Here is a 23,532-nt window from a genome sequence, read left to right as displayed (position 1 = left end):
GTAGAAGAGTAAATACAGGGCTTGTCCAAGTGGCAGCAGAAATCACATAATACATGTCATATCTATATCCATATCTATGTAAACACACAGGCCAAACTTCAGTTCAAATTTCCATTTTTAAAACTCATTTCCCTTGCTCTCTTTAGTAGTAAGAATGCTAATTTATGCAATAATATCAACATTGTAAAAACAATTTTGAAAGATTTAAGAATCCTGATCAATGAAACACCTAACCACCGTTTCAGAGGCCCAATGACGGAAACATGTTAACCACCCTCCTGACAAAAAGGAAATGCATTACTATATAGAACAAAAAACACAGTTTGGGGTATGGAAATTTGGGGATTTGTTTTGCTTGACTGCACTTATCTGTTAACAAGGATCCGGATTGACTTTTTTCAAGTAGGGCTATGTGGGAGAAAAAAATGACAACTGAAAAAAAATTTTAATTTTTAAAAAATAGGGTTTCTGCAATTTTTTAGCATGCTAAATGTACTTTTCCTAAGAAATTTGGATATGGAAAGCCAGTGGGAAAAATATCAAATGTAAAACCAATCTCACATTACTGCTCCAAATTCTAGAGAGTCATTTGTTTCCCTTTAGAAAAATATTAATGCTCATTACCTCTTACACAGTTCTTATGTGAACAGATATGTATAAACCGGATCAATGTTAGGTCATTGAAAATGCAAATGAGCTCACTTACAAATATTCCAAATTTAAAAGGTACATATGGCAAAACACAGATGCTCATTTTGGAAATGCGAGCTAAATACTGAAGGAAGTAGATATAACACTCATCTTTGATTAGTAAGTCCTAGCAAGTTAACGATTTAAATCTGATTTAATAATAATTCTCAAAAAATAACCAGCACTATTTATGCTAAGTCAAAATGAGTTCCAGTTAGCAACCCTAATCAAAGCACTTGCAAAAAATGTGAGGTTTCTGGGAAGCTAGATGGCGCAGTGGATAGAGCACCGGCCCTGGATTCAGGAGTACCTGAGTTCATATCCGGCTTCAGATACTTAACACTTACTAGCTGTGTGACCCTGGGCAAGTCACTTAACACCAATTGCCCCACCAAAAAAAAAAAAAAGTGAGGTTTCTACATCCAATCTCCAGAACATTACTTACATTCAAATGAGTATGAATATCTTCACCCACATTCACTTGAAAGTGGAAGGGGAAAAAATAACTAAATAAAGGGGTCATGGCCTTTCTAGCTCTGTAACCATTAATTTCAAATTCTTTATCTGAATGAAGCTCAGAGGGTTCTCAACTCCTGACCCTCAAATTTGGGGGTAAGTTTGAGAGAACTTTTAAAAATACTTCCCAAAAGTTGTGAACTGACCCAAACATTCTGGAGAGCAATTTGGAACTATGCCCAAAGGGCTATGGGGGTGTGCATATCCTTTGACCCGGGAATACCACTACTAGGTCTGTATCCCAAAGAGATCATAGAAAAGAAGGACCCACATGTACAAAAATATTTATAGCAACTCTCTTTAAGGTGGCAAAGAATGGGAAATCGAGGGTATGCTCATCAATTGGGGAATGGCTAAACAAGTTGTGATATATGAATATAATGGAATACTATTGTGCTATAAGAAACGATGAGCAGGATTTCAGAGAAACCTGGAAGGACTCACATGAACTGATGCTGACCGAGAGGAGCAGAACATTATACACAATAACAGCAACATTATGTGATAATCAACTGTGATAGACTTAGCTCTTCTCAGCAATACAATGATCCAGGACAATTCCAAAGGACTCATGATGGAAAATGCTCTCCACATTCAGAAAAAGAACTGTGGAATCTGAATGCAGATTGAACCATACTATTTCTATTTTTTTTTTTGGTAAGGCAATTGGGGTTAAGTGACTTGCCCAGGGTCACACAGCTAGAAAGTGTCAAGTGTCTGAAGCCGGATTTGAACTCAAGTCCTCATGACTCCAGGGCCAGGGCTCTACCCACTATGCCACCAAGCTGCCCCCTACTTTTTTTTTCTTTTTTGAGGTTTTTCCCTTTTGTTCTGATTCCTCTGTCACAACATGACTAATGCAGGAATTTGTTTAATGTAATAGTACATATATAACCTATATCAGATTTCTTTCTGTCTTGGGAAGGGAAGGAGAAAAATCTGGAACTCAAAATATTATAAAAACAAATGTTGAAAACTATCTTTACATGTAACTGAAAAAAATACTCCCCAAAGTAAGAGAGAAGCCCACAAAGTTGGTGATCCTCTAGTACTCTGAATTTCAAGGGGCAATGGAGACAGAGGGTAGATATTCCCTCACATTACACCTCTTCTTCACTATGTTCCAAACAAACTGGCTTGAATTGTCATTTTTCTCTGATTTTGATTTTCTATTTGGAAAATGGGTATACTTGTTCCTTGTTGATGAGAGGGAAATAATGGTAAGTTAGCATTCTGTACAACTTCTAGAAAAAAAAACCCATGATGTGAAATTGAAGGTACCGACTTTATTGCTACTGAGCAATGGGCCAGTCATTTTCCAAGACTAACTTAGGTCATTGCAGTTCCTAGTTTTCACAGGCATACACGGCATTATAGGGTCAATGTCCTCATGGGAGGAATTAATGGAGAAATTTCAAATTCAATTAAACTGCACAGGAAGTTATATTAAGAGGGTAAGATAAGATGAAAGTACCTCTGCAGGTGCAATGCCTTAGGAAGTGATATAATAACCTCCATTATGTACTCTTAAAGGGTTATGTTACAATAAGTCTGTTTAGATATCATGACTGGAGTTTGGGATTGTTCTGATTAACTGAAATTTCCTAATTCACTTATTTATTAGAAACGCCTATGGCGAAGGTACCACATAAGATACAAAGATCTAAGCCTCTAACACTTTCTCTTAGGAATGTGCAATTATATTTTTTGTGCACGTATGGGTTGTTTTTGGTTTGGGTGATTGTTGTTGTTTTTTTTTAATATAGAGTATTACCATCCACAAATCTTCCATTCTAGTTAAACACCTAGGCAATCAACCATAGTGCCAGCACATTCTAAATAGTCCCCAATTACATTAAACAGAATAAATTTAGGAGAAAAACATTTCTCCCAAATTTCACACTACTTAGCAGCCCATGAAAAATGTTTAAAATTTCAAAAACAAAATTTGACTAGATGTTTAATAGACAAGTTCTTAAATAATGGGTAACCTGAAAATGTACTTTTCAAAGCAAGAATTTTTTTAAAAACTATCACGTGAATTGGTAATTTCTATTACCAATATGGTAATAAAATTACCATTTTATTAATGCTTCAGGATCTCTTGAATAAAAGAATAAAACTAAAAGACATGGGGTTGTGGTGTCCCTTTCTTCATCTCTTTATGACCATAGAAGGTCAGAGACATCCTTCAGATTAACTCCTGGACTTTGGACTTTTTTTTTTTTTGATGGGGGGAAGGAGAGAAGGGGAATGACAGGCAGTGCAGCTCTTAAGTGCTTAAGACATATTTATTGCATCACACTTAATTTTTTTTCCATTTAATGGAATTAACTCTCTTGAGCACCCTGAACTCCTAAGTTGCTTAAGGTTTTGATTATATAGATGATGGATATTATGACCCATTTATTTCCCAGAGAAATGATAACTAATTGCTAGCAATATAAATTTCAATTCTTCTCTTAATGATATAAAAAAAACAACAATCTAGTTCTGTATATACACACACCTGTGTATACACACATAGACATATATTGGTGTGTGGGTATATGTGTATATATTATATATATAAATATAAAAATAAACTCTTTATGGCTACCCACAATGTAGCTTATGATGGTGAGCATCTTTTCAGGGAATTCTATGTAATTTTCTATATCTTTCGACATCTTTTGTTTTTCCCCCTATCTCTTCCTGGGCCACAGCCAACTATGCCATTCATCCTCCTATAAGAGGTATGAAAATGGTGTAATAAGCACCATCCTCTAGCTCAGCCTGCCCCTCTCCACTCAGCTGCTGGCTAAATAACTGTATTAATCTGATGCCCACAGGACAGCTTATAGAATGGAGGAACAAATGAAGCATCCGTAAGCTCGGAGGTTTAGCTCAGGGACAAGGGCATCTATAAAAAGAATAGGGCTGTTCTTCCTCTTTCTACTTGCCACTACTCATAGCCAAAGATCAAGATGATTCAATGTGGCTTTAAAGTAGTAAACAAGCAAAAGGGTTCCAAGGCTCAATGGCTGGCCTGCCACAGAAACAAGCTAAGATGATGAAAGGGATACACATCAGGTAAGAGATACCTTGTATGTTGTACTAAGGCAGAAATATACAATCAGAAAGCATGGTTGGTTATAAAATCTAAAGGAAAAAATATAAAACTGTCCGTGAAGAGGCACACTTTAAGTGAAGAAGTTAAAAACCTAGGATTCCCCAGACTGTGCACTGTGGAGAATAACTCATCAAGTTTTCTATAATGTATATGAAAACAACCTTTGAAAAATGCTCTACTTCCTCTTCATGGACAACTGCATCACTGAATAATATTCTTAACTTTCATTTGGTTTCCTCAGTATGCAACAACAGGAAGAGGCTTGCCCTGGAAAAGCAACAGACACAAAGAACACTGCAAAGGCAAATCCCTTATTGTCACTGAATTAGCACTCAGGGTTGATAGCTCATTCTCTCATGAATGTGGTTATCAACCAAAGTGAGACCTGAGTTTCTAGCCCCACAAGGCTTAGAAACAAATTTGTAGTAGAGGTAGGTAATGGACCCTTAGAAGGGTCCTTCCCAATTGGTCTGACTACCAATGTAGGAATACTACTCTAAGCTATTTTTTTTTTCAGGCAGTGGGGGTTAAGTGACTTGCCCAGGGTCACATAGTTAGTAAGTGTCAAGTGTCTGAGGCCACATTTGAACTCAGGTACTCCTGAATCCAAGGCCAGTGATCTATCCACTGTGCCACCTAGCTGCCCTTTTAAGCTACTTTTTAATAACAATAATTTAGATATGCAAACTCCCCCTTCAAACTTAAGAGAGAAAAATAATTAGCATAGAAAAATAAGTTACTAACTTTTCAATATTTTTTCCTTTTAAATATAATTGCCAGGGCAGCTAGATGGTGCAGTGGTTAGAGCACCGGCCCTGGAGTCAGGAGTACCTGAGTTCAAATACAGCCTCAGACACTTAACACTTACTAGCTGTGTGACCCTGGGCAAGTCACTTAACCCCTATTGCCTCACTGAAAAAAAAAAAAAAAACAACAATAAATATAATTGCCAACAGTATAAACTTCCCTATAGCTGGGTAAATTACTGATTAAGGATGTCTTCTTTAGACCATGACTCAAAGCATTAAACATTAAAGTGTGCTAAAGTTTCAGGATATTAAATTCATTATAAAAAGTATAGTCTTAAAGTCATCTCTATCTCTCTTCTTTCCACTACTTTTCTCACAGCCTCCTTTCTGGGAAGAATGAAATGGCCCTTATTAACAACCTGCACAACTAAAGTTAGTGCATTTCACTCTTTGGAAAATATCTCATTACCATACAAAGCATTTTAAACCTTAGTAATCAAAGTCAAATACTCTCATTTTTACAAGTAAGAAAACTAAGACTCGGAAATTAAGTGATTTAGGTAGGATCATGGAGCTAATTTGGGGTAAAAAGTTTTAAGTGCAACCAAAGTCTCCTGACTCCCAACGCAGGGGTTTTTCCATCACACCATATATCATCATTGTCAGAAACATACTTTGAATCAGAAATTGGAAATCATCCCCATCATTTGCTCCAAACTGAACAGAAGTAGCTGTACAATTTCTATCCAGGTTAAAGAAGCTTTTCGAGGCAAGCAGATTTTTCATGAGGCTCTACCAATCTTTACCAACTAGAGTTGGTCACTTACCAACTCTACCAGCAAACTCTTGAATTCTGGTAATTTGTTCAACTCTTCAATCATTCTTTTAGGTGACTTTTGCTAGTAAAAAAAAAACCTTCTTGAATAATTATGCCTTCTTTGCATCCTCTGAATGTGGGGGGCTACTTTGCAGTAAAGTCACTTTACTAGCCACACCTGACCATACCTGACCCGCTTTTGTTGTCAGACTCTAAGCCAACATGACATACCAGAATTTTCCATTTTTTGTAATTAGAGCTAGAAGTGCCAAACCTTAAAATGTATTGGAAAATGTTAATGATCTACTCTGATCTGCCTCCTTAAAGTCAATGGTTGTTACCGGAGGTCGATCACTAATCCATCGTTTACCGTTAATCATTCTTTTCTCTGTCTAGAGTGAGGGGCTTCACAGGGGAGTTACCAGTAATAAACAGAGAAGAACTGAATTGTATGTCATCTGACAATAACTGGTTAGAGATTTCTGTGGGGGATTCCCTCAAGATTTTTCTAGATGTCTCTATTACCGAATTCCCCATTGTATCATTCATTTCAATCATTTCAAAGTCGGCTTTGTTCCATTCTTCTTCAGCACCCTCTTCCCCATCACCATCATCATCATCATTAAACCCAGAGGTGGAGAGTAGCGCTTTCTGGTCTTCACTCTTTCTACTTTCCCGAATCTTGCTATCAAGAGGTGCAGTGGCCAGCTTGTACATGACAGGAAACAAAACTCCCGTCGCAATAGCTGACCCCAACGAAACATACAGAATCCCAGGGAGATGTGGATATTTTCCTTGAAGAGCTCCAACCACCGCAGGAATGACCATCTCTCCCAGGGAAGCACCAATTACAAACAAAGCAGCAGATTTCCCTTTAATCGTGACGTACTGTTCAAGCCAGGAAATGCCACTGGGAAATGTAGTAGCCATTGAAGCTCCATATACTGCAGTTGCCACCCAAAGACAAATGTGGTTCTTATTAAAAATCAACAGAAACAGGGAGGAAATCAAGCTACCCACATTGCTTAACACAATCATGGTCCCAGGCCGCATACATGTAGCAAAACAGATTGCCATGCCCCTGCAAGCAGCAAACATCCCCCAGAAGGCAGAGTTCAGGCCCGCTGCTTGGCTTTCACTCATGCCAGCGTGGAGCGTTGCAAAAGAGAAAACGTAAGAGCCATATGTGACCTCTGCTCCTACATAAAAAAAGAAGAATATAAAAAGGAGACCAAGAAGGGCATTCTGGTATTTCGCAGTTTGAGATCTCTCTGCAGTTGCTTTTGTTTTCTCTTGATTTGGAATTTTTTGGAAAAATAAAACAACAAAGAAGGAACATACCACCAAAATATAAGTTCCTATAACAATATAAGCCCATAGCAAATTCTTATTAGCAGGTACTCCAAATATGGCTTCTAAGTCAGCTGCAGGTGGCAGGGTAAGCTCAGAGTAGTTTGATGTGTCAGCTATCATGTGGTTTTCAGAGGGCCCAGTACTGCCCAATACCAATTTGGCCAGTAAGGGAGCCAAAAAGGCCCCCAAGGCAAAAGTGAAATGCAAGGCCTGCAGATGTGGGGCTGCTTCACCTCTCCATATTTTCAGGATGAGGACATTGCCACCTATGAATAATAAAAAGAAATACATTTTTTGGGTTAAAAATTCAGCATGCCACTGATATCTTGGAAGTCAATGTAATAATTACCTTCAGAAGAATTTTAAGGTGTCAGAAAAAGTATACAAGAAATATACACTATCATTGGCTAAGCCAAGAGAAAACCCAGCACAGAAGCCAGAGAGCCAATTTGGGAGTCAGGAAGATCTGGATTGAGTCCTATCTCCGAGACACATTGGTCATGTGATCCTGGGAGAGTCTTAAGTTGCAGAGTAATCACTAATATGCATTGCTAGAAGGGGTTTTCTCATTTGGAGTTCACTGTGCAAGTCAAGACCCATCTCCTGCTCCCCTTTACCTCCCAAAAGGCTAAGTAGCCAAATGCCACTAACCTACTTTCAAACCTCAGGGAACTCTCATAGTTATAGAACACTTTTGTATCATTTAAGTTCCAGAAATGAATTCTACAGGCATGGTGAACATTAATACTTTCCTCAATGAACCTACCTAATTATAAAATACCATGCTCTCTATCAAATCAAAATGGCCAAGTGACCCCAAGGACAATGGAGAGACAGAGAGAGTATAAGTATTCAGAAAGGTGTAACCAAGAATTGGTACACAAGAAGTGATATAAAAGATATCAAGTACATACATGATCAGAAAAGGATGTAGGTGGGTCATGGAGTGAGACAAAGAGAAGCAGATGGAGAGCCTTTAGTGTTTTGCTGATAACAACCCATCAAATAGCACAACCGTTCAAAGGCTAAGAGCCCAAGAAAAAGGCCTGCTGCACAATGGGTAGAATCTCTGTGGAAGATTTATGGAAGGACAAGAACTGCAAAGAATGAAAAGGTGTTGGTGCTGGAAATATCCACCCAATGGGCCCATGTAACAATAGAAGTAACAAAACACACTGTGCTTCAAAGTAAAACATACCATTTGGTTTTTAATCATCTGAAAACTTTAATGTTACTTAATTTTATTTAATGGTATTTAATGTTACTGAAAATCTCTAGAAGATGTAGCACAAGACACCTGTTTAATGAAATATTATTTAATCACATACCAGGACATGAGCATCTGCAGAATCCTGCTATACCCATGCCAGGACCTATCAGGACTCTCTAATACCTTCAACTACATGAAGGTCAAGTGATACAAACAGGTACGGTCTCTAACTCCTCAGATGTGCAGACAAACTACCAACAGATAAAAGTTACTAAACTGAGAGAAAAGCTCCAAGTCTTAATTTTCCACATCCTCAGCCACTACAGCACATCAGGGGAGAAAGAGAAACAGAAGAGGTTACAGTGTGTATGGTGGGAGAAGTCATTTTACATATATACATATGAACACTTAGGATACTGAAGAGGTACCTAAGACAGTGAAAAGCTAAATAACTTGCCCAGAGTCATACAGCCAACGTGTGTCAGATGCAGGACATCAACTCAGGTCTTTCTGACTAAAGAACGACTACTTGAAGGGCTGCCATATGGGAAAAATTAGACTTCTTCTGTTTGACCACTCTTAAAGACTGTAAACTGCACAACAGTTGGCAATCTGCATTAGGAGGAGTTTCCTCACTGGTGAATTCCTATGCTGATGAAATCCTAAATCCAACCCGCCCTTCTCCTAAATACGTTTGTGTGTGTGCATCTATGAATATATATGTATATTACATGTATATTTAAAAACATACAAAATTACATGGCAAAGGGTTTAGTGGGTATCCCAAAAGGTCAGCTAATTAGGGAAGGATTTAGTAGAAGAACATAGGAATCTTGGAGAAAAATTTAAAAAATTAAAAAAATGATGGGCAGGGCAAGGAACAGGTTTGAATTTAGCTCTAATTACCTTTTTTTTTTTTTTTTGCAGGGCAATGAGGATTAAGTGATTTGCCCAGGGTCACACAATTAATAAGTGTCAAGTGTCTGAGGCTAGATTTAAACTCAGGTCCTCCTGAATCTAGGGCAGATGCTTTATCCACCGTGCCACCTGGCTGCCCCTCTAATTACTTTTGCATCCATTACAAGGATTCAATGCCTACCTTGAACATAATAGCAAATATTCACTGAATTTTAATCTGTTTACTCACTCTAGGTCCAAATTTGCGTTTCAAATAATCATTCCATATCATAACAATTAGTATTTGCTACCTAATTGAAAGTTGCCATTCTGTTATGTTAACTACTGTCAAACAGGAAATCTTCCCTCTATAGGGGATCATCACCACCACCACCTACTGCTTATGAAACAGGGCAGTCATAAGTAACGACAGTAGGCCCCCACACCCAACTGCACACATGTCAAGGGCTATGGGACCCCACCCAAGTAAATAAGAACAATATTGGTTCCAGGAACAAGTGCCATATGGGAAAGTAACCTGACAATTTAAAAAGCAGTTTGCTCTACTATTTTCTAAAAGAAGCTATCCTTTCTTCCCTCTCTCCTCTCCTCCACCCAGGATTGATGACAGAATATTCACTCACTTGTGTCCAAAACTCCAGCAGAAATTCCAAAGACAGCCATCATAACAACCAGTAATATTGTTTTTTTGAAAAAGGGGACAAGGTAGAGACCAATAGATGTCCCCAACATTGAAAATCCTGAAAGAAAGATAAAAATTAGATACGAAACACATATTCATGGGTCATCACTATCATAAAAACAATCTCATATAAAATGCCTAAAATTAGGTCAAAGTAAACTGGACTATATTGAGGATGAAGAACTCCAGCTGTCCTTTAACACAAAGTCAGCCATGAGAAGTCAGGAAACTCGGCTTAGAGAAATCAACTTTAACAATTAGAGAAATAAGTAAATTTCTTTCTCTACAGACTATAAAATTCTTTGCCTTTGAGTGTGATTGCTGGGGTGACTGCTGAATTATGCATTAAAAATCATTGCTGGGAATCTGGCACCATCAGAGGCTCAGACCGCTTCCCACCCCATTCCTGAAGGCAGCCTGGAGGGAGGGACAAGGGCTCTTGGGGCTTTGGGTCTAGAGAGGCGTGTGGGTTTTCCAGGAGGCCTCCAGGAGTTCTCCCAGCTTACTATGTGTCTCCCTCCTCAGCGTTGCGCCTGACCAAACACACCAAGTTTGTGAGAGATATGATCCGGGAGGAGTGTGGGTTTGCCCCTTATGAGAGGCAGACCATGAAATTGTTAAAGGTCTCCAAGGATAAGCGAGCCCTAAAGTTCATCAAAAAAAGGGTGGGAACTCACATCCAAGCCAAGAGGAAGAGAGAGGAGCTTGGCAGTGTCCTGGCTGCCACGAGGAAGGCTGCTGCCAAGAAGGACTAGAATGGACCCTGCCTGCCTTGCCCCAGGTACCCAATAAATTACCCAATAAAGATTTGACAAACAAACAAAAAAAAATCATTGCTAACATACTGGAAATGAGTCAGTGGCACTCCTGAAGATAGCAAGATGAGGAATGTTGTTACCTGGTGCTCCAGTTAAGTTTATGAATTGAGGAATGAGTGTTATCAGCTGCGCCCAAATTTGAGCCATATAACTATAAATAGAAAGATGAAGGCTTCTTGTAAACTTATGCTGATCAAGTCTGGCGAACCCGTAGAATTATAGATTTAGAGCTACAAGAGGCCTTCCTTAGAGGTCATCTAGTCCAGAGGTATCAAACTCACAGAGAAACGTTGTACCAAAAAAAAAACAAAACAACATAGAAAGTCACAAATTAACGTCATCTAAGTTAATATGTGGCCAGCAGGAAGCCATTTCTATTTGTTTGTCCCTATTGATCTAGTACAATCCTGTCTCCATTTTATAGATGAGAAAAATGAAGCCTAGAGAAGTCTTAAGTAATCTGCTATGGATCACACATGTATGTAAATAAGTAGCAGTGCCAGGATTCAAATCCAGGTCCTCTGGCTTCAAAACTAATGTTATTTCCAATACACCATCTACACAGTCAAAAAATTGGAGAGGATCTACTCCAAAGGCTCTTAATCTCTTTTATGCCACAGTCCCTACTGGCAGTCTGGTGAGCCTACTGAACCATTCTCAGAATAATGTTTTTAAATACATGAAATATATAGGATTACAAAGAAAACCAACTACATTAAAATACAGTTACCAAAATACTACAAAAACAAGTTCATGGACTCCTAGTTAGAAACCCTTCATTTAGTTCAAAACTCAGCTAGACAGTCATTCAGTCTCTCTCTAAAGAGCCTCCAGGAACAAGGAACTCATGACTAGAGCAGTCAATTACTTTTAAGTAGCCCTAATTGCTATCGAGTTTGTACATACATCCAACTAGGATAGTGTGGGCTCCAGAGCCTCTGAGGTCCTAACTGTGATATTCTGTGAAGCTTGTATCTCAATGTTCATACACTGTTTACTATGTACCTGCACGCATAAGGCCTTTGTCTTAGTGTACATGTGGATAGGTCAGTTGTATGCTAACTGGGTGTATATATCCAAGGGCATATCAACGTGTGTGTGTGTATGATGAAGTGCATGTGACAATATTAGACTGTATATGGATGCCAATCACACAGCTATGGATGTGACTTGTGGCTCCTTTTCCTATGGTATTCAACCTAGAAGAGAGCTGGGGACTTTTCCTTAAGTTCACCTTTTTTTTTTGGCAGGGCAATGAGGGTTAAGTGACTTGCCCAGGGTCACACAGCTAGTAAGTGTCAAGTGTGTGAGGTAGGATTTGAACTCAGGTCCTCCTGAATCCAGGGCTGGCACTTTATCCACTGAGCCACTTAGCTGCCCTGAAACATTAACTTGGGGGGGGGCAGTGAGGCAATTGGGGTTAAGTGACTTGCCCAGGGTCACACAGCTAGTAAGTGTTAAGTGTCTGAGGCTGGATTTGAACTCAGGTCCTCCTGACTCCAGAGCTGGTGCTCTATCCACTGCACCACCTAGCTGCCCCTAAATTCAACTTTTATCAACATGTATTAAGCCCTTCTTGTATAACTAGCACTGGACTAACTCACAGACTCTGAGAACCTTGGGATTTGAGAGTTGGAAGAAATTGGAATGGTTATGTAATCCAATCTATATAGAGAAGAAATCCCCACTATAATATATGAGACAAGTGCTTACCTCACCTCTACCTGAAGACCTCCAAGAAGGAAGAACCCACCACCTCTAGAAGGAGCCCCTTTCACTTTTAGACAGCTTTAACTGTTGGGAAGGTTTTCCTAACATCAAGCTTAAGTTTACTTCTTTGCAACTTCTACCTGTTATTTCTGATTTGCCCTCTGGGATCCACGCAGAACAAACTTCCTCCACATGACAGCCCTTTAATGCTTGGAGAGGGCTATGATGTTTCCCCCCGCTGCCCCATCCAAGTCTTCTCTTCCCCAGCTTAAATGTAGCCAGTTCCTTCAACTAATCCTCATAGAATACAGACTCAACTGCCTTTGCTATTTCATTGCCCTGTTCTGGACACTTTTCAGCTTATCAGTGGCCTTAAACTATGGTGATGAGAAATAAACACAATTATGCACATGAGGTCTGCTGATTTATCTACTAGTTTAGTAATCCTGTCAAAAAAGGAAATGAGGTTAATCTGAAATGATCTGTTCTTGATGAGACCATGGTGTGGAATCACCACATCTTTATCTCTTTAATGATCCATTCTCTAATTTTCCCAGGAATCAGCCATGCTCACTGGCTAATGGTTTGCTGATTCTTCTCTTCCCTTTTTAAAAAATCAAGATCTCTGTTCTTCTCCCATCTTTTGGAATCTCTGCTGTTTTCCACCACCTCTGGTATCACTGACAGTGGCTTGGGATCATATCTGCCCATTATTTTAGGACTTAGAAATGTATTTAATCTGGTCTAAGTGACCCGAATTCATCAAGGGCAGCCAGGGATTCTCTTATCTCTTGACTAACTTTGGGCATTAACTCCCTTTTAATCATTTCTGTTCTCTCACTTCCGGTATAAGTCATTCTCCATAGCAAAGAAAACAGAAACAAAATAAAAATTGAGGAGTTCTGTATTCTGTTATCAGTCCCATCCATGCCCGAGTAAAGGTCCATCACTTCTTGGATTCTTTTTCTTTCAAAATAGCTTTTAAAGGGGCAGCTAGGTGGCACAGTGGATAAAGCACCAGCCCTGGATTCAGGAGTACCTGAGTTCAAATTTGGCCACAGACACTTGACAATTACTAGCTGTGTGACCTTGGGCAAGTCTCTTAATCCCCATTACCCCACACACAAAATAGCTTTTTAAAATAAACAAGGTGCAGCTAGGTGGCACAGTAGATAAAGCACCAGCCTTGGATTCAGGAGGACCCGAGTTCAAATCCAGCCTTGGACACTTGACACTTACTAGGTGTGTGACCCTGGGCAAATCACTTAACCCTCATTGCCCCGAAAAAACAAAAACAAAGACCAAAAAACTTTTTTATATATTTGGTCTTCAGCCAGTATAAAATATATACATAAATCCTAAGAATAATAAGATCAAGGTAGATGGGACTTAATCAGGAAAGGCTTTGTGGAGTTGAAGTTTGATGCAGACCTTGGAAAATGGAATGAACATGAACTGACAGGGAACAGGGAAGACATACATGAGATTAGAGAAAAACTAAGAACAAAGATAAAGCAGTAGAGAGTATATAGAACACAGGGAGGAGTGAGGTTAGGTGTAGGGAAGTATTTAAGTTATGAAGCAGGCCCTGAATGCTAATCCAAGAAGTTCAGATATATACATAAATCGTTATTATAATCCATGCCATGAGGTTTCATAAAATTAATTCAAGAAAAACCACCAGCAGAAGCAAATTCTGGTCACAATCCAAATAGTCAACATAGGGAATACTAATGGGGTATCACAAGACCAAGGCATCAATAACTTAACACGCCCAAGAACCCTGGTCAGACCCCATATATTTTCAGTCTAGGGCAGTACATTCACTAAATCATATTAAACTGGAGAGCAACTCCAGTACAGCTTGACCAAGATGACAAGGGGAATTAAAACTGCAGCACAAAGATCATTTGAAAGAATGGGGGTTACTTAGGCTAGAGAAGAGATTTCATAGACATTAGAGCAGCAGACTTAAAAGTCAAGAAAATTAAGAGCCTTGAATCATGCCTTTGACACTTAATATCTGTGTGACCCATCTCTAAAAATGGGGATAATACCAGCAACCACCTTACGAGGTTGTTGTGAGGATTCAAATGAAATATGTAAAGCACTTTATAAATATGAGCTGTCAGACCTATTCTTCTTGGCCCCAAAGAACAAAACTAGACCAATGAGGGGGCAGCTAGGTGGCACAGTAAAGCACTGGCCTTGGATTCAGGAGGACCTGAGTTCAAATCTTGCCTCAGACACTTGACACTTACTAGCTGTGTGACCCTGGGCAAGTCACTCAATGCTTATTGCCCCACAAAACAAACTAGACCAATGAGAGAAATTCTAAGGAGCAAGATTTCAGTTTAGCATAAGGAAGAACCTTCATTCAATTATGATTTGCACAAGATGACTCCTGAGATCCCTTCTGATTATAAGAATCTATATAGTCCTGGTTTAAAAAACTCTGGATTCCACATAGTACCTGGGGTAAAAGTGGGTTTCTGGGTAGACCTAAGGATCCTGGACACTTCTTCTTCTTCTTTTTTTTTTTGGGTGAGGCAATTGGGGTTAAGTGACTTGCCCAGGGTCACACAGCTAGTAAGTGTTAAGTGTCTGAGGCCGAATTTGAACTCAGGTCTTCCTGAATCCAGGGCCGGTGCTCTATCCACTGCGCCACCTAGCTGCCCCGATCCTGGACACTTCTAAGAAGTGACTCATCTCCTCACAGTAAGCCCAGAATAAAACTAGCTTCCCATGTTGGGATCGGGATGTGGGAAATTCACCTTGCTTAATTCTCTTCTCATGCTGGAATCACACAAACTACTTACTACCTACCAAATAAAATATATACAATACCTTAATATGCTATATACATATAACTAGATGGTTATCAAGTCCTAAGTTAATGCTAACTTTCTTATTTTTTTATTGGATCTGTTGTTTCACTGCTTATAGGGAACTCCAAATGATAACAATGCCTCTACCAATAGAATTCAGCATCTGCACTGCAATTTATAGTCTTAGAGAGCTGCCTGGGGCATTAAGAGTTTAAATGTTCAGGGTCACACAGCTTGTATGTGTCAGAGGCAGGACCTGAACCAAGGTCATGTTGACTGAGGCCAGCTGTCTTCAGAGGCATTAATACAAATATTTTAACTACTGAAAAGTCACAAGATAACCTGTTTGAGGTACTCTACTTACCCAAAATTAAATTATGATTCACGTGGTCAAAGAGAAATCCACCAATCACAGAACCACTTAGAAACCCACATGCACGGCCCACAAAAATGTAAGAAATATCACTGATGTTGCGGTTCACATTTATAGCCAAGTCTTGAAGTGTAGGTCCTACTATAGCAATATTCAGACCCTAGGAATTAAAAAAAAAAAAACATGAAACTTAACAAATATTAAATTAATAGGTATACCTGTATGGTCAAAACAATGGTCATTTTTAGTTACTTGACTTTTCCTATGTGAACTGTTAGGATGACCTCTTTGGACTGGTTATGAATCCCATTTAAAAGGTTCTAAAATGTTCCTATTGCCCAAACCATGATATGCAGATAAATGATGGCCATTGAGGTGGTCTATCAGAGCATATATCTGAATGAATAAAAAAGCATTTGATGAGCATTTTCTATGTTCAAAGCACTGCGTGAAGTATGAGGGATACAAATAACAATGTAAAATAATGCTTGCTCTTAAGGAACCCCCATTCTAATTGTGATAGAAAACACACGTAGATTTCAGCTACAAGTTAGAGAGATAAGCCTTGTACTCCTTAGGGGAAATGGCAAATCAGCTGCATCTTCTTAAAAATGTCATTTCTTTTTTCAAATTTTTTATTCTGAACTTAATAAACACCAAATAAAACAAACATTTCAATATACAAAGAACAAAAAAACTGTAATTAAAACTGAAAATCTCTATTATACTTTCCTTTTCTTTCTAAGTGTATAATTCAACCTTTAGCTTTCAAAGGTGTCTTGCTTGTGTGTTTCTTTATGGCCCTCCTTCTGTTCTCTGAATTTTAAAAAAGATACACCTCAATAACCCTCCTTCTTCCTTTTCTTTTTTCTTACCCTGTCCCTATTCCCCCTCAACTTACCATCACCACTCCATCTTCCCCAGAAAAAAAGCCTTTGTAACAAATATGCATAATCAACAAAACTAATTCCCACACTGATGGTATCCAAAAATGTATGTTTTATTCTATATCCTGAATCTATCAATTCTGTCAAAAGAGGAATAGCAGGCTTCCTCCTCTGGAATCATGGAATCATGCAGAGTTCTCAAGTTTTTCAAAGCTGTTTTTCTTTATAATATTGTTATTAGATATACTGTTCTTCTGGCTCTGTTCACATCACTCTGTATCAGTTTGTAAGTCTTCCCAGGTTTCTCCAAAACTGTCTTTCATTATTTACGTTATAATAACATTCTATTACATTTATACCATAACTTGTTTAGGTGTTCCCCAACAGATGATCAACTCTTCAGTTTCCAGTTCTTTGTTACTATAAAAAGAGCTGATACATGCTGGATCACATATAGAATAAGATGTGAATGGATTACAATCTGCACTGTTGGGAGAACTATCTATCCCCAAGGACAAGATCACAGATCATTAAATATACCTGAATGGTAGCTTTTACATTTCTATTGGACAAGTGAAAAAACTGAATTGTACAAAAATTTACTGATTTGTCTCAAGTAGGCAGAAAATAACAGTGGCTACACTAGAATTACAAGATCTACAAGTTCCTGAACTGCCAGTCCAGTTTCTCACATGCCAAGCGCTGATGCTTTTCCAATTATGATGGCCTGCAAAGTTTAAAAAGCAGTTCCTTGATGTCTTGGGGAGGAGAGGAAGGGAAAAAAATTGAAACTAGAAATCTTATGAAAACAAATGTTGAAAACTATCTCTACATGTAACTGGAAAATAATAAAATACTTTTATAATTTAAAAAAAAAGAAAGAAATCTGAATCTGTACAGCCAGCAAGATTGTAACCCATAAATGCTAGTCATTAAACTTCAACCAGAGCCTAGTAGACATTGCCTACCAGGTACAGACTTAGCTTCTCTGTTTTCTTCTGTGTGTTTTAAAAAAATGTTTATCCTCCACTTGTCCAAAACTCTGTGCTTGTGTTTTCTTGTTATCTAGTACAAATGTGTTTTCAGAAATTAACTTTGTTAATTAACTTTGTTAAGTCATTTTGCTGGGTCCTTATTAATAACTACCTTTGGTTATGCTCAAGATCTCTACTGTTTCATTACCATTCAATAAGTCATTTTGAAATTCTGAAGTTTTATTTGTGTCTATGCAAAAACATAAGTACCTTTTGTTGTTTTATTTTCTAATAAAAGTTTTTAAAGATTTAAAAAATTTTCTAAATATTATCAGAATTTAGTATTTTATTCTAAAATAAAGTAAAATTTAGAAAATATTTTCTTATATTTAAGGAGGGATTGTTAGCTTTATTTTTTTGCAGGACAATGAGGGTTAAGTGACTTGTCCAGGGTCACACAGCTAGTAAGTGTCAAGTGTCTGAGGCCACATTTGAACCCAAGTCCTCCTGAATCCAGGGCCTGAATCCACTGCACCACTTAGCTGACCCGGATTGTTAGTTTTTGGTTTTTTTTTTTTTTTAAGTGAGGCAACTGGGGTTAAGTGACTTGCCCAGGGTCACACAGCTAGTAAGTGTTAAGTGTCTGAGACAGTATTTGAACTCAGGTCCTTCTGAATCCAGGGCCGGTGCTCTATCCACTGTGCCACCTAGCTGCCCCCGGAATTGTTAGTTTTAAAAGGGAGATTAGAATCTCTTCTAATCTCAACAGCAGTACCTTGTACAACTAAAGATACATTACAATTAACCTTTAAGAATCTACCATTTGTCAAATTTTGGTGTAGCTGCAAAGAAAATCCAGTTACCCAAAAAGGCTATAAAAATACTCCTCCTAATATGACAGAAAAATGATAAATGTTGGAGAAGATGTGGGAAAATTGGGACACTAAAACATTACTGGCGGAGTTGTGAAATGATCCAACCATTCTGGAGAGCAATTCAGAACTCTGCCCAAAACTGTGCATTACAACCTTTGATCCAACAATATGCCACTACTAGGTCTGTATCCCAAAGAGAGCTAAAAAAAAAGGGAAAAGGACCCATATGTACAAAAATATTTATAGCAGCTTTTTGTGGTGTCAAAGAATTGGGAGACTGAGGGGATGCCCATCAATTGAGGAATCACTGGAGAAGTTGTGGTATAGGAATGTAATGAAATACTATTATGCTGTAAGAACGATACGCAGGGGGCAGCTAGGTGGCGCAGTGGATAAAGCACCGGCCCTGGATTCAGGAGTTCTTGAGTTCAAATCCGGCCTCAGACACTTGACACTTACTGGCTGTGTGACCCTGGGCAAGTCACTTAACCCCATTGCCCCATAAAAAAAATTTTAAAAAATTAAAAAAAAAAAAAAAGAAGAACGATAAGCAGGAAGATTTCAGAAAAATCTGGAAAGACTTCCATGAACTGATGCTGAACAAAGTGAGCAGAACCAGGAGAACATTGTATATAGTAGCCAACTATGATAGACTTAGCTCCCCTCTGCAAAACAATGATCCAAGACAATTCCAAAAGACTCATGATGGAAAATGATATCCACATCCAGAGAAAGAACTGATGGGAGTCTGAATGTAGATGAAAGCATACTATTTTCATTTTCTTTGGGGTTTTGTCATGATTTTTTTCCCTTTTGTTGTTTCTTCTTTCACAACATGACTAATATGAAAATTGTTTTACATTATTGCACGTGTATAATCTCTATCTTGCCATCTTGGGGAAGGAGAGGGAAGAAGAAAATTTCAGAACTCAAAATCTTATTTTAAAAAAATCAGTGTTGGGGCAGCTAGGTGGCACAGTGGATAGAGCACCGGCCCTGGAATCAGGAGTACCTGAGTTCAAATCTGGCCTCAGACACTTGACACTTACTAGCTGTGTGACCCTGGGCAAGTCACTTAACCCCCATTGCCTCACTTAAAAAAAAAATCAGTGTTGAAAACTGTCTTTACTTGTAATTGTAAAAAATAAAATATTTACATTTAAAAATTTTTTAAAGTATAATTTGCACAAATATCTGTTTTACTACAAACTGCTTTATTTCTGAAAGGAAACAAAATAATTTGGAAGACAGTGTGATGCTAGGGAAATGGCACTGAATTTGGAATTTAGGGATCTGAGTCAGCATCCTGATTCTACTACTTAATACTTCTGAGATCCTGGGCAATTCATGGATCCTTTCTGAGCTTCAGTTTCCTCATCTGTAAAATGAGTAATCTGAATCAGACCACTAAGGTTCCTTTCTGATCAATGATCCTATCTATAGCTATTGCATATCTTTCCTGTACAATATTGATCAAACATAAGAAATCCTGTTCTGGATTACTGAAAAACTCTTTTCTAACTAGAAAAGACACATAATGTAAACCTTTTAAAATCTTGACTCAAAAGGCAAGGACATCAAGCAAGTTGCCACCCTAGTTGCTTTTAGTAATACTGTGGAAGGATAATTACTACACCAAAAAAAAAAAAGCCCAAACAAACCACTTAACATTAAATATCTATGAAAATAATCACTTTGCAAAAAATAAAAACTTTTTAAATAAATTATATTCCTGAAGGAAAGTGTCAGCAGGCCCCTAAATATGTCATTTTGCGGAGGAAATTCAACAGTTTAGACTTTTTAAAAAAATCGTAGGGATCCAAAATGGGATCAAATAACAGTAATTACAGATTTAAGTCTGGAAGGATCTTTTATCACCTAATCCAACTTCTTCATTTTACAGACGAGGAAGGAAAACGGAAGCCTAAGCGGTTCAGTAATCTGCCTGAGGTCAAACAGTCAGTAAACAACAAAGCTGGAATTTGAATCCAAGCCCAGGTCTCCGTTCCACTGGAATACACTACTCACGTTTCCTCTAACCCTAAACAACTTCATTATAAATCTAATACACACCCTGCCCCGGCAGAGGTCATTTTATGTCTTAGCTAACAGTCGATGGTCCCAGAAGCAAGAAATTGTAGACTCAGTCACAGGATCGAAAAGGAGCTGCAAGGGTCCCCAGAGGCAATCTAGTCCAACTCCTTTATTTTGCAGATGAGGGGCGAACCTAAATAAAAGATCTAGGCAGAGGGTTGTGTGGCTGAGGGGGAAAGACATTTCTCATTGTTCCTAGGACCGATGATCTCTCAGGCTTCAGTCGGGTGAAATACATCAATTACAGTGGAGGCATCCAAGACTGTGGCTCCAAACAGACACTCAAACCACCACCCAGGTGTCAAGGGAGTCCGGCGGGCAGCCTGCGGGCAGCGCAGGCTCCTTGGCAGGAGCTCCCCAAAGTTGGGTGCATCAGGTGAGTCATGGAGGTGGGGGCGGGCAAGCAGCTTGGGCAAACACTTTTCCAGTCCTTCAAGGGCACTCTGGAGCAGGATAATGGCAGGATTTGAGGGGTAGAGGGCAGGTCCATTTTAGGGATCGTTATTTTGTTTGGTTAAGGTAGGTGTAAAGTACGAGAAACAGTAAGTGCACTCTGGAGTAGGAAGTAGGTATAACAGGAAGGTTAAAAAGGGGAGGAGGAGGGGAGAAAGGAAGGGTAGGAAAGACTGGTGGCCACTGGACGGTGCTGGGGATAGTCAGGAAAGACCCTAAGTTCAAATGCGACCTCGGACACTTACTAGCCATGGGACCCTGAGCAAGTCACTTAACCTCTGCCTGCCCCACTTTTCCCATCCGAAAAATGGGAATAACAAGTGACCCTGCCTCCCAGGTTTGCTGAGGACAGAATGTGATAAAGTTAGTTTGTAAACCTAAAAGCACCATGTGAGCAGCAGTCACTTAAAGGGCGCGGGCGCATGAAAGTGCCCCCGAACTCCCCAAGGGCTGGGGAGGCCCGTTTAAATTTCTCCCGCCCGGCACCCGGCTCTCACCAGCCCCAGGAAGGCAGCGCACACCACCAGAGAGGTGAACCAGCGGAGCACGTTACCGGCCCCGCATCTCCCGCCGCCGCCGCCGTCGCCGCCGACCACGTACACTTCGGCGTCCGTCCCCAGCGGTTCCCCAGCCTCGGAGGGACCCGCGGGGAGGAGCCGTTGTCCGGCCGGGGCCGGGGCCGGGGCCCCGCCGCGCTCCAACTCCAGCTCCTCCAGCTCTGCAGCGCCCGAGAAGCAGCCGCACCGACAGGGAGCCGCCGGCTACTGCGGTATCTGCGGCGGAGGCCAGCGGGAGGCACGAGGCGCGGCCTGCTCGGCCCCTCCCCCCAAGACTGTACCCTGACCCGCCCTCACGGCCCCGTGGCGTGTCTCCTACTGCGAGGCTGCCCCTCGGTCCGCAGGCTCCATCCTCCGCAAGAGCTCGCGAAACCGTCGGGTCACCAGCCCACGCGCTCCCTGCCGGGCTCAAGGCGCATGCGCCACGACGACGCCTCGCAAGAACGCACGGCTTCAGTACCCCTCCCTGCCGGAAGTTGGTAGGGTTGCTAGAGAGACCGGACGCCGCACCTCTCGTTCTGTCCTCACGTACAAGCCCCGCCCACATAGCGGCTACGGACTGGCTTCCTCCCACATTCCTTGTTGCTTCTTTCGGAAGTCAAACTGTTTTCTCCGGGGTGAAGCGGAGCACTCCGGAGCCGGCGTCTTGTTTCCGGCGGGCGTTTGTGGAGGACCAGGACCGTGACACGGAGGAGGGGAGAAAGAAGGGGGCGCGTAGCCTGAGACTCTGAGGGAAAGGAGGGGACCGAAAATCCTCGCCCACTTCCTTTCCCCTTCCTTCCTTCTCCTTCCGGCCCCGGGACCCTTCTGTACTTCTCAGATCAGCGTCGGTCCCGTAGCGGAGGCCCAATCCATTCCTCTGTGCAATTCGATGGAAGAAACGTTGGTTAAAGAAACTTACGCTGAGCAGTGGAAAGGGCCACTAGAGAAAAGGAATGAAGGTAGAGGCGAAGGACCACAGTTCGAATGCAGCCTTTCCCCGGTTCGGCCCTGTATGACCTTGGGCCAAACTGCTTAATCTCTTTGAAGTTTCCTCCTCTATAACTTGAGAGGGGTGGACGCCTTGACCTTCGAGTTTTCTTCTAGGGCTAGAGGTAATTAAATTCACTCAGCATTTATTAAGCCCCTGCCAGACACAAAAATAGTCAAAAGACAGCCCCTGCCCTCGAAAATCTTACAATCTAATAGGGGAGACAACGCGCAAACAAATATATACGAAGCGAGCTATATATTGAATGAATAGGAAAGAGTTAAGAGAGGGAAGGCACTGGAATTAAGAGAGGTTGGGGAAGGCTTCCTGTAGGAGGTAGGACCTGGGTTCAAATTATGACTCTACCATTTTGTCACTAAGAGATCAAAATCACAAAGCCATTTTCCTTCTCGTAACACCTAGCCCAGGACCTGGAACATAGTAAGTACTAAATGCTGTTCATGTTGACAAATAGAAAAAAAAAGTGTCTTGAGATTGTAGGATTCTACCTAAGGCAAACCCAGTCTCATGTGTGAAATTGGACAAATCATTTAAATACTCTGGGCCGCGACTTTCTTGTAAAATGAAGGAATAGAGCACCTCTAAGGTCCTTTCTGTCTCTATATCTGTGATGCTGTGATTCCTTAATAGAATGTATATAGGCTTGCTCGGTGAATTAAAGTATATTTTCAATAATATTTTATTCCAAAAACTTTGATAAATTTAGGGTCTGATTTTCATTTGACTTCTATAACTACATAGCTGGTTAGGAGTAAAGGAAATAAGACTGGGTTTGCCTTCGGTAGAATTCCAGAATCCCAAAAAACGTGTGTTATTGTTTTTTAAATTATCTGTCAATATGAACAGCACTGGACACCTACTATATTCTAGGTTCTGGGCTGGGTGTTAGGAGAGAAAAAAATGTCAGTTGGGATGTCACAATCTT

General features: G+C 40.1%; 1 protein-coding gene across 1 annotated transcript; it reads right to left on the bottom strand.

Moving 5' to 3' along the window:
- Window positions 1–2,100: 2,100 nt before the first annotated feature.
- Window positions 2,101–22,163, bottom strand: MFSD4B (major facilitator superfamily domain containing 4B). The gene is made up of 5 exons (XM_044003467.1): window positions 21,936–22,163; window positions 21,557–21,820; window positions 15,768–15,936; window positions 9,989–10,105; window positions 2,101–7,503 (listed from the first exon to the last, which is right to left on the bottom strand). The coding sequence occupies exons 1-5, from the start codon at window positions 22,161–22,163 to the stop codon at window positions 6,257–6,259; spliced, it is 2,025 nt and encodes a 674-aa protein (XP_043859402.1). The 3' UTR covers window positions 2,101–6,256.
- Between the last annotated feature and the right edge of the window lie 1,369 nt (window positions 22,164–23,532).

This window comes from Dromiciops gliroides, chromosome 4 (genome assembly GCF_019393635.1).
Source record: "Dromiciops gliroides isolate mDroGli1 chromosome 4, mDroGli1.pri, whole genome shotgun sequence".
Taxonomy (NCBI): Eukaryota; Metazoa; Chordata; class Mammalia; order Microbiotheria; family Microbiotheriidae; genus Dromiciops; species Dromiciops gliroides.
This window is presented reverse-complemented; position numbering and strand designations above follow the sequence as displayed.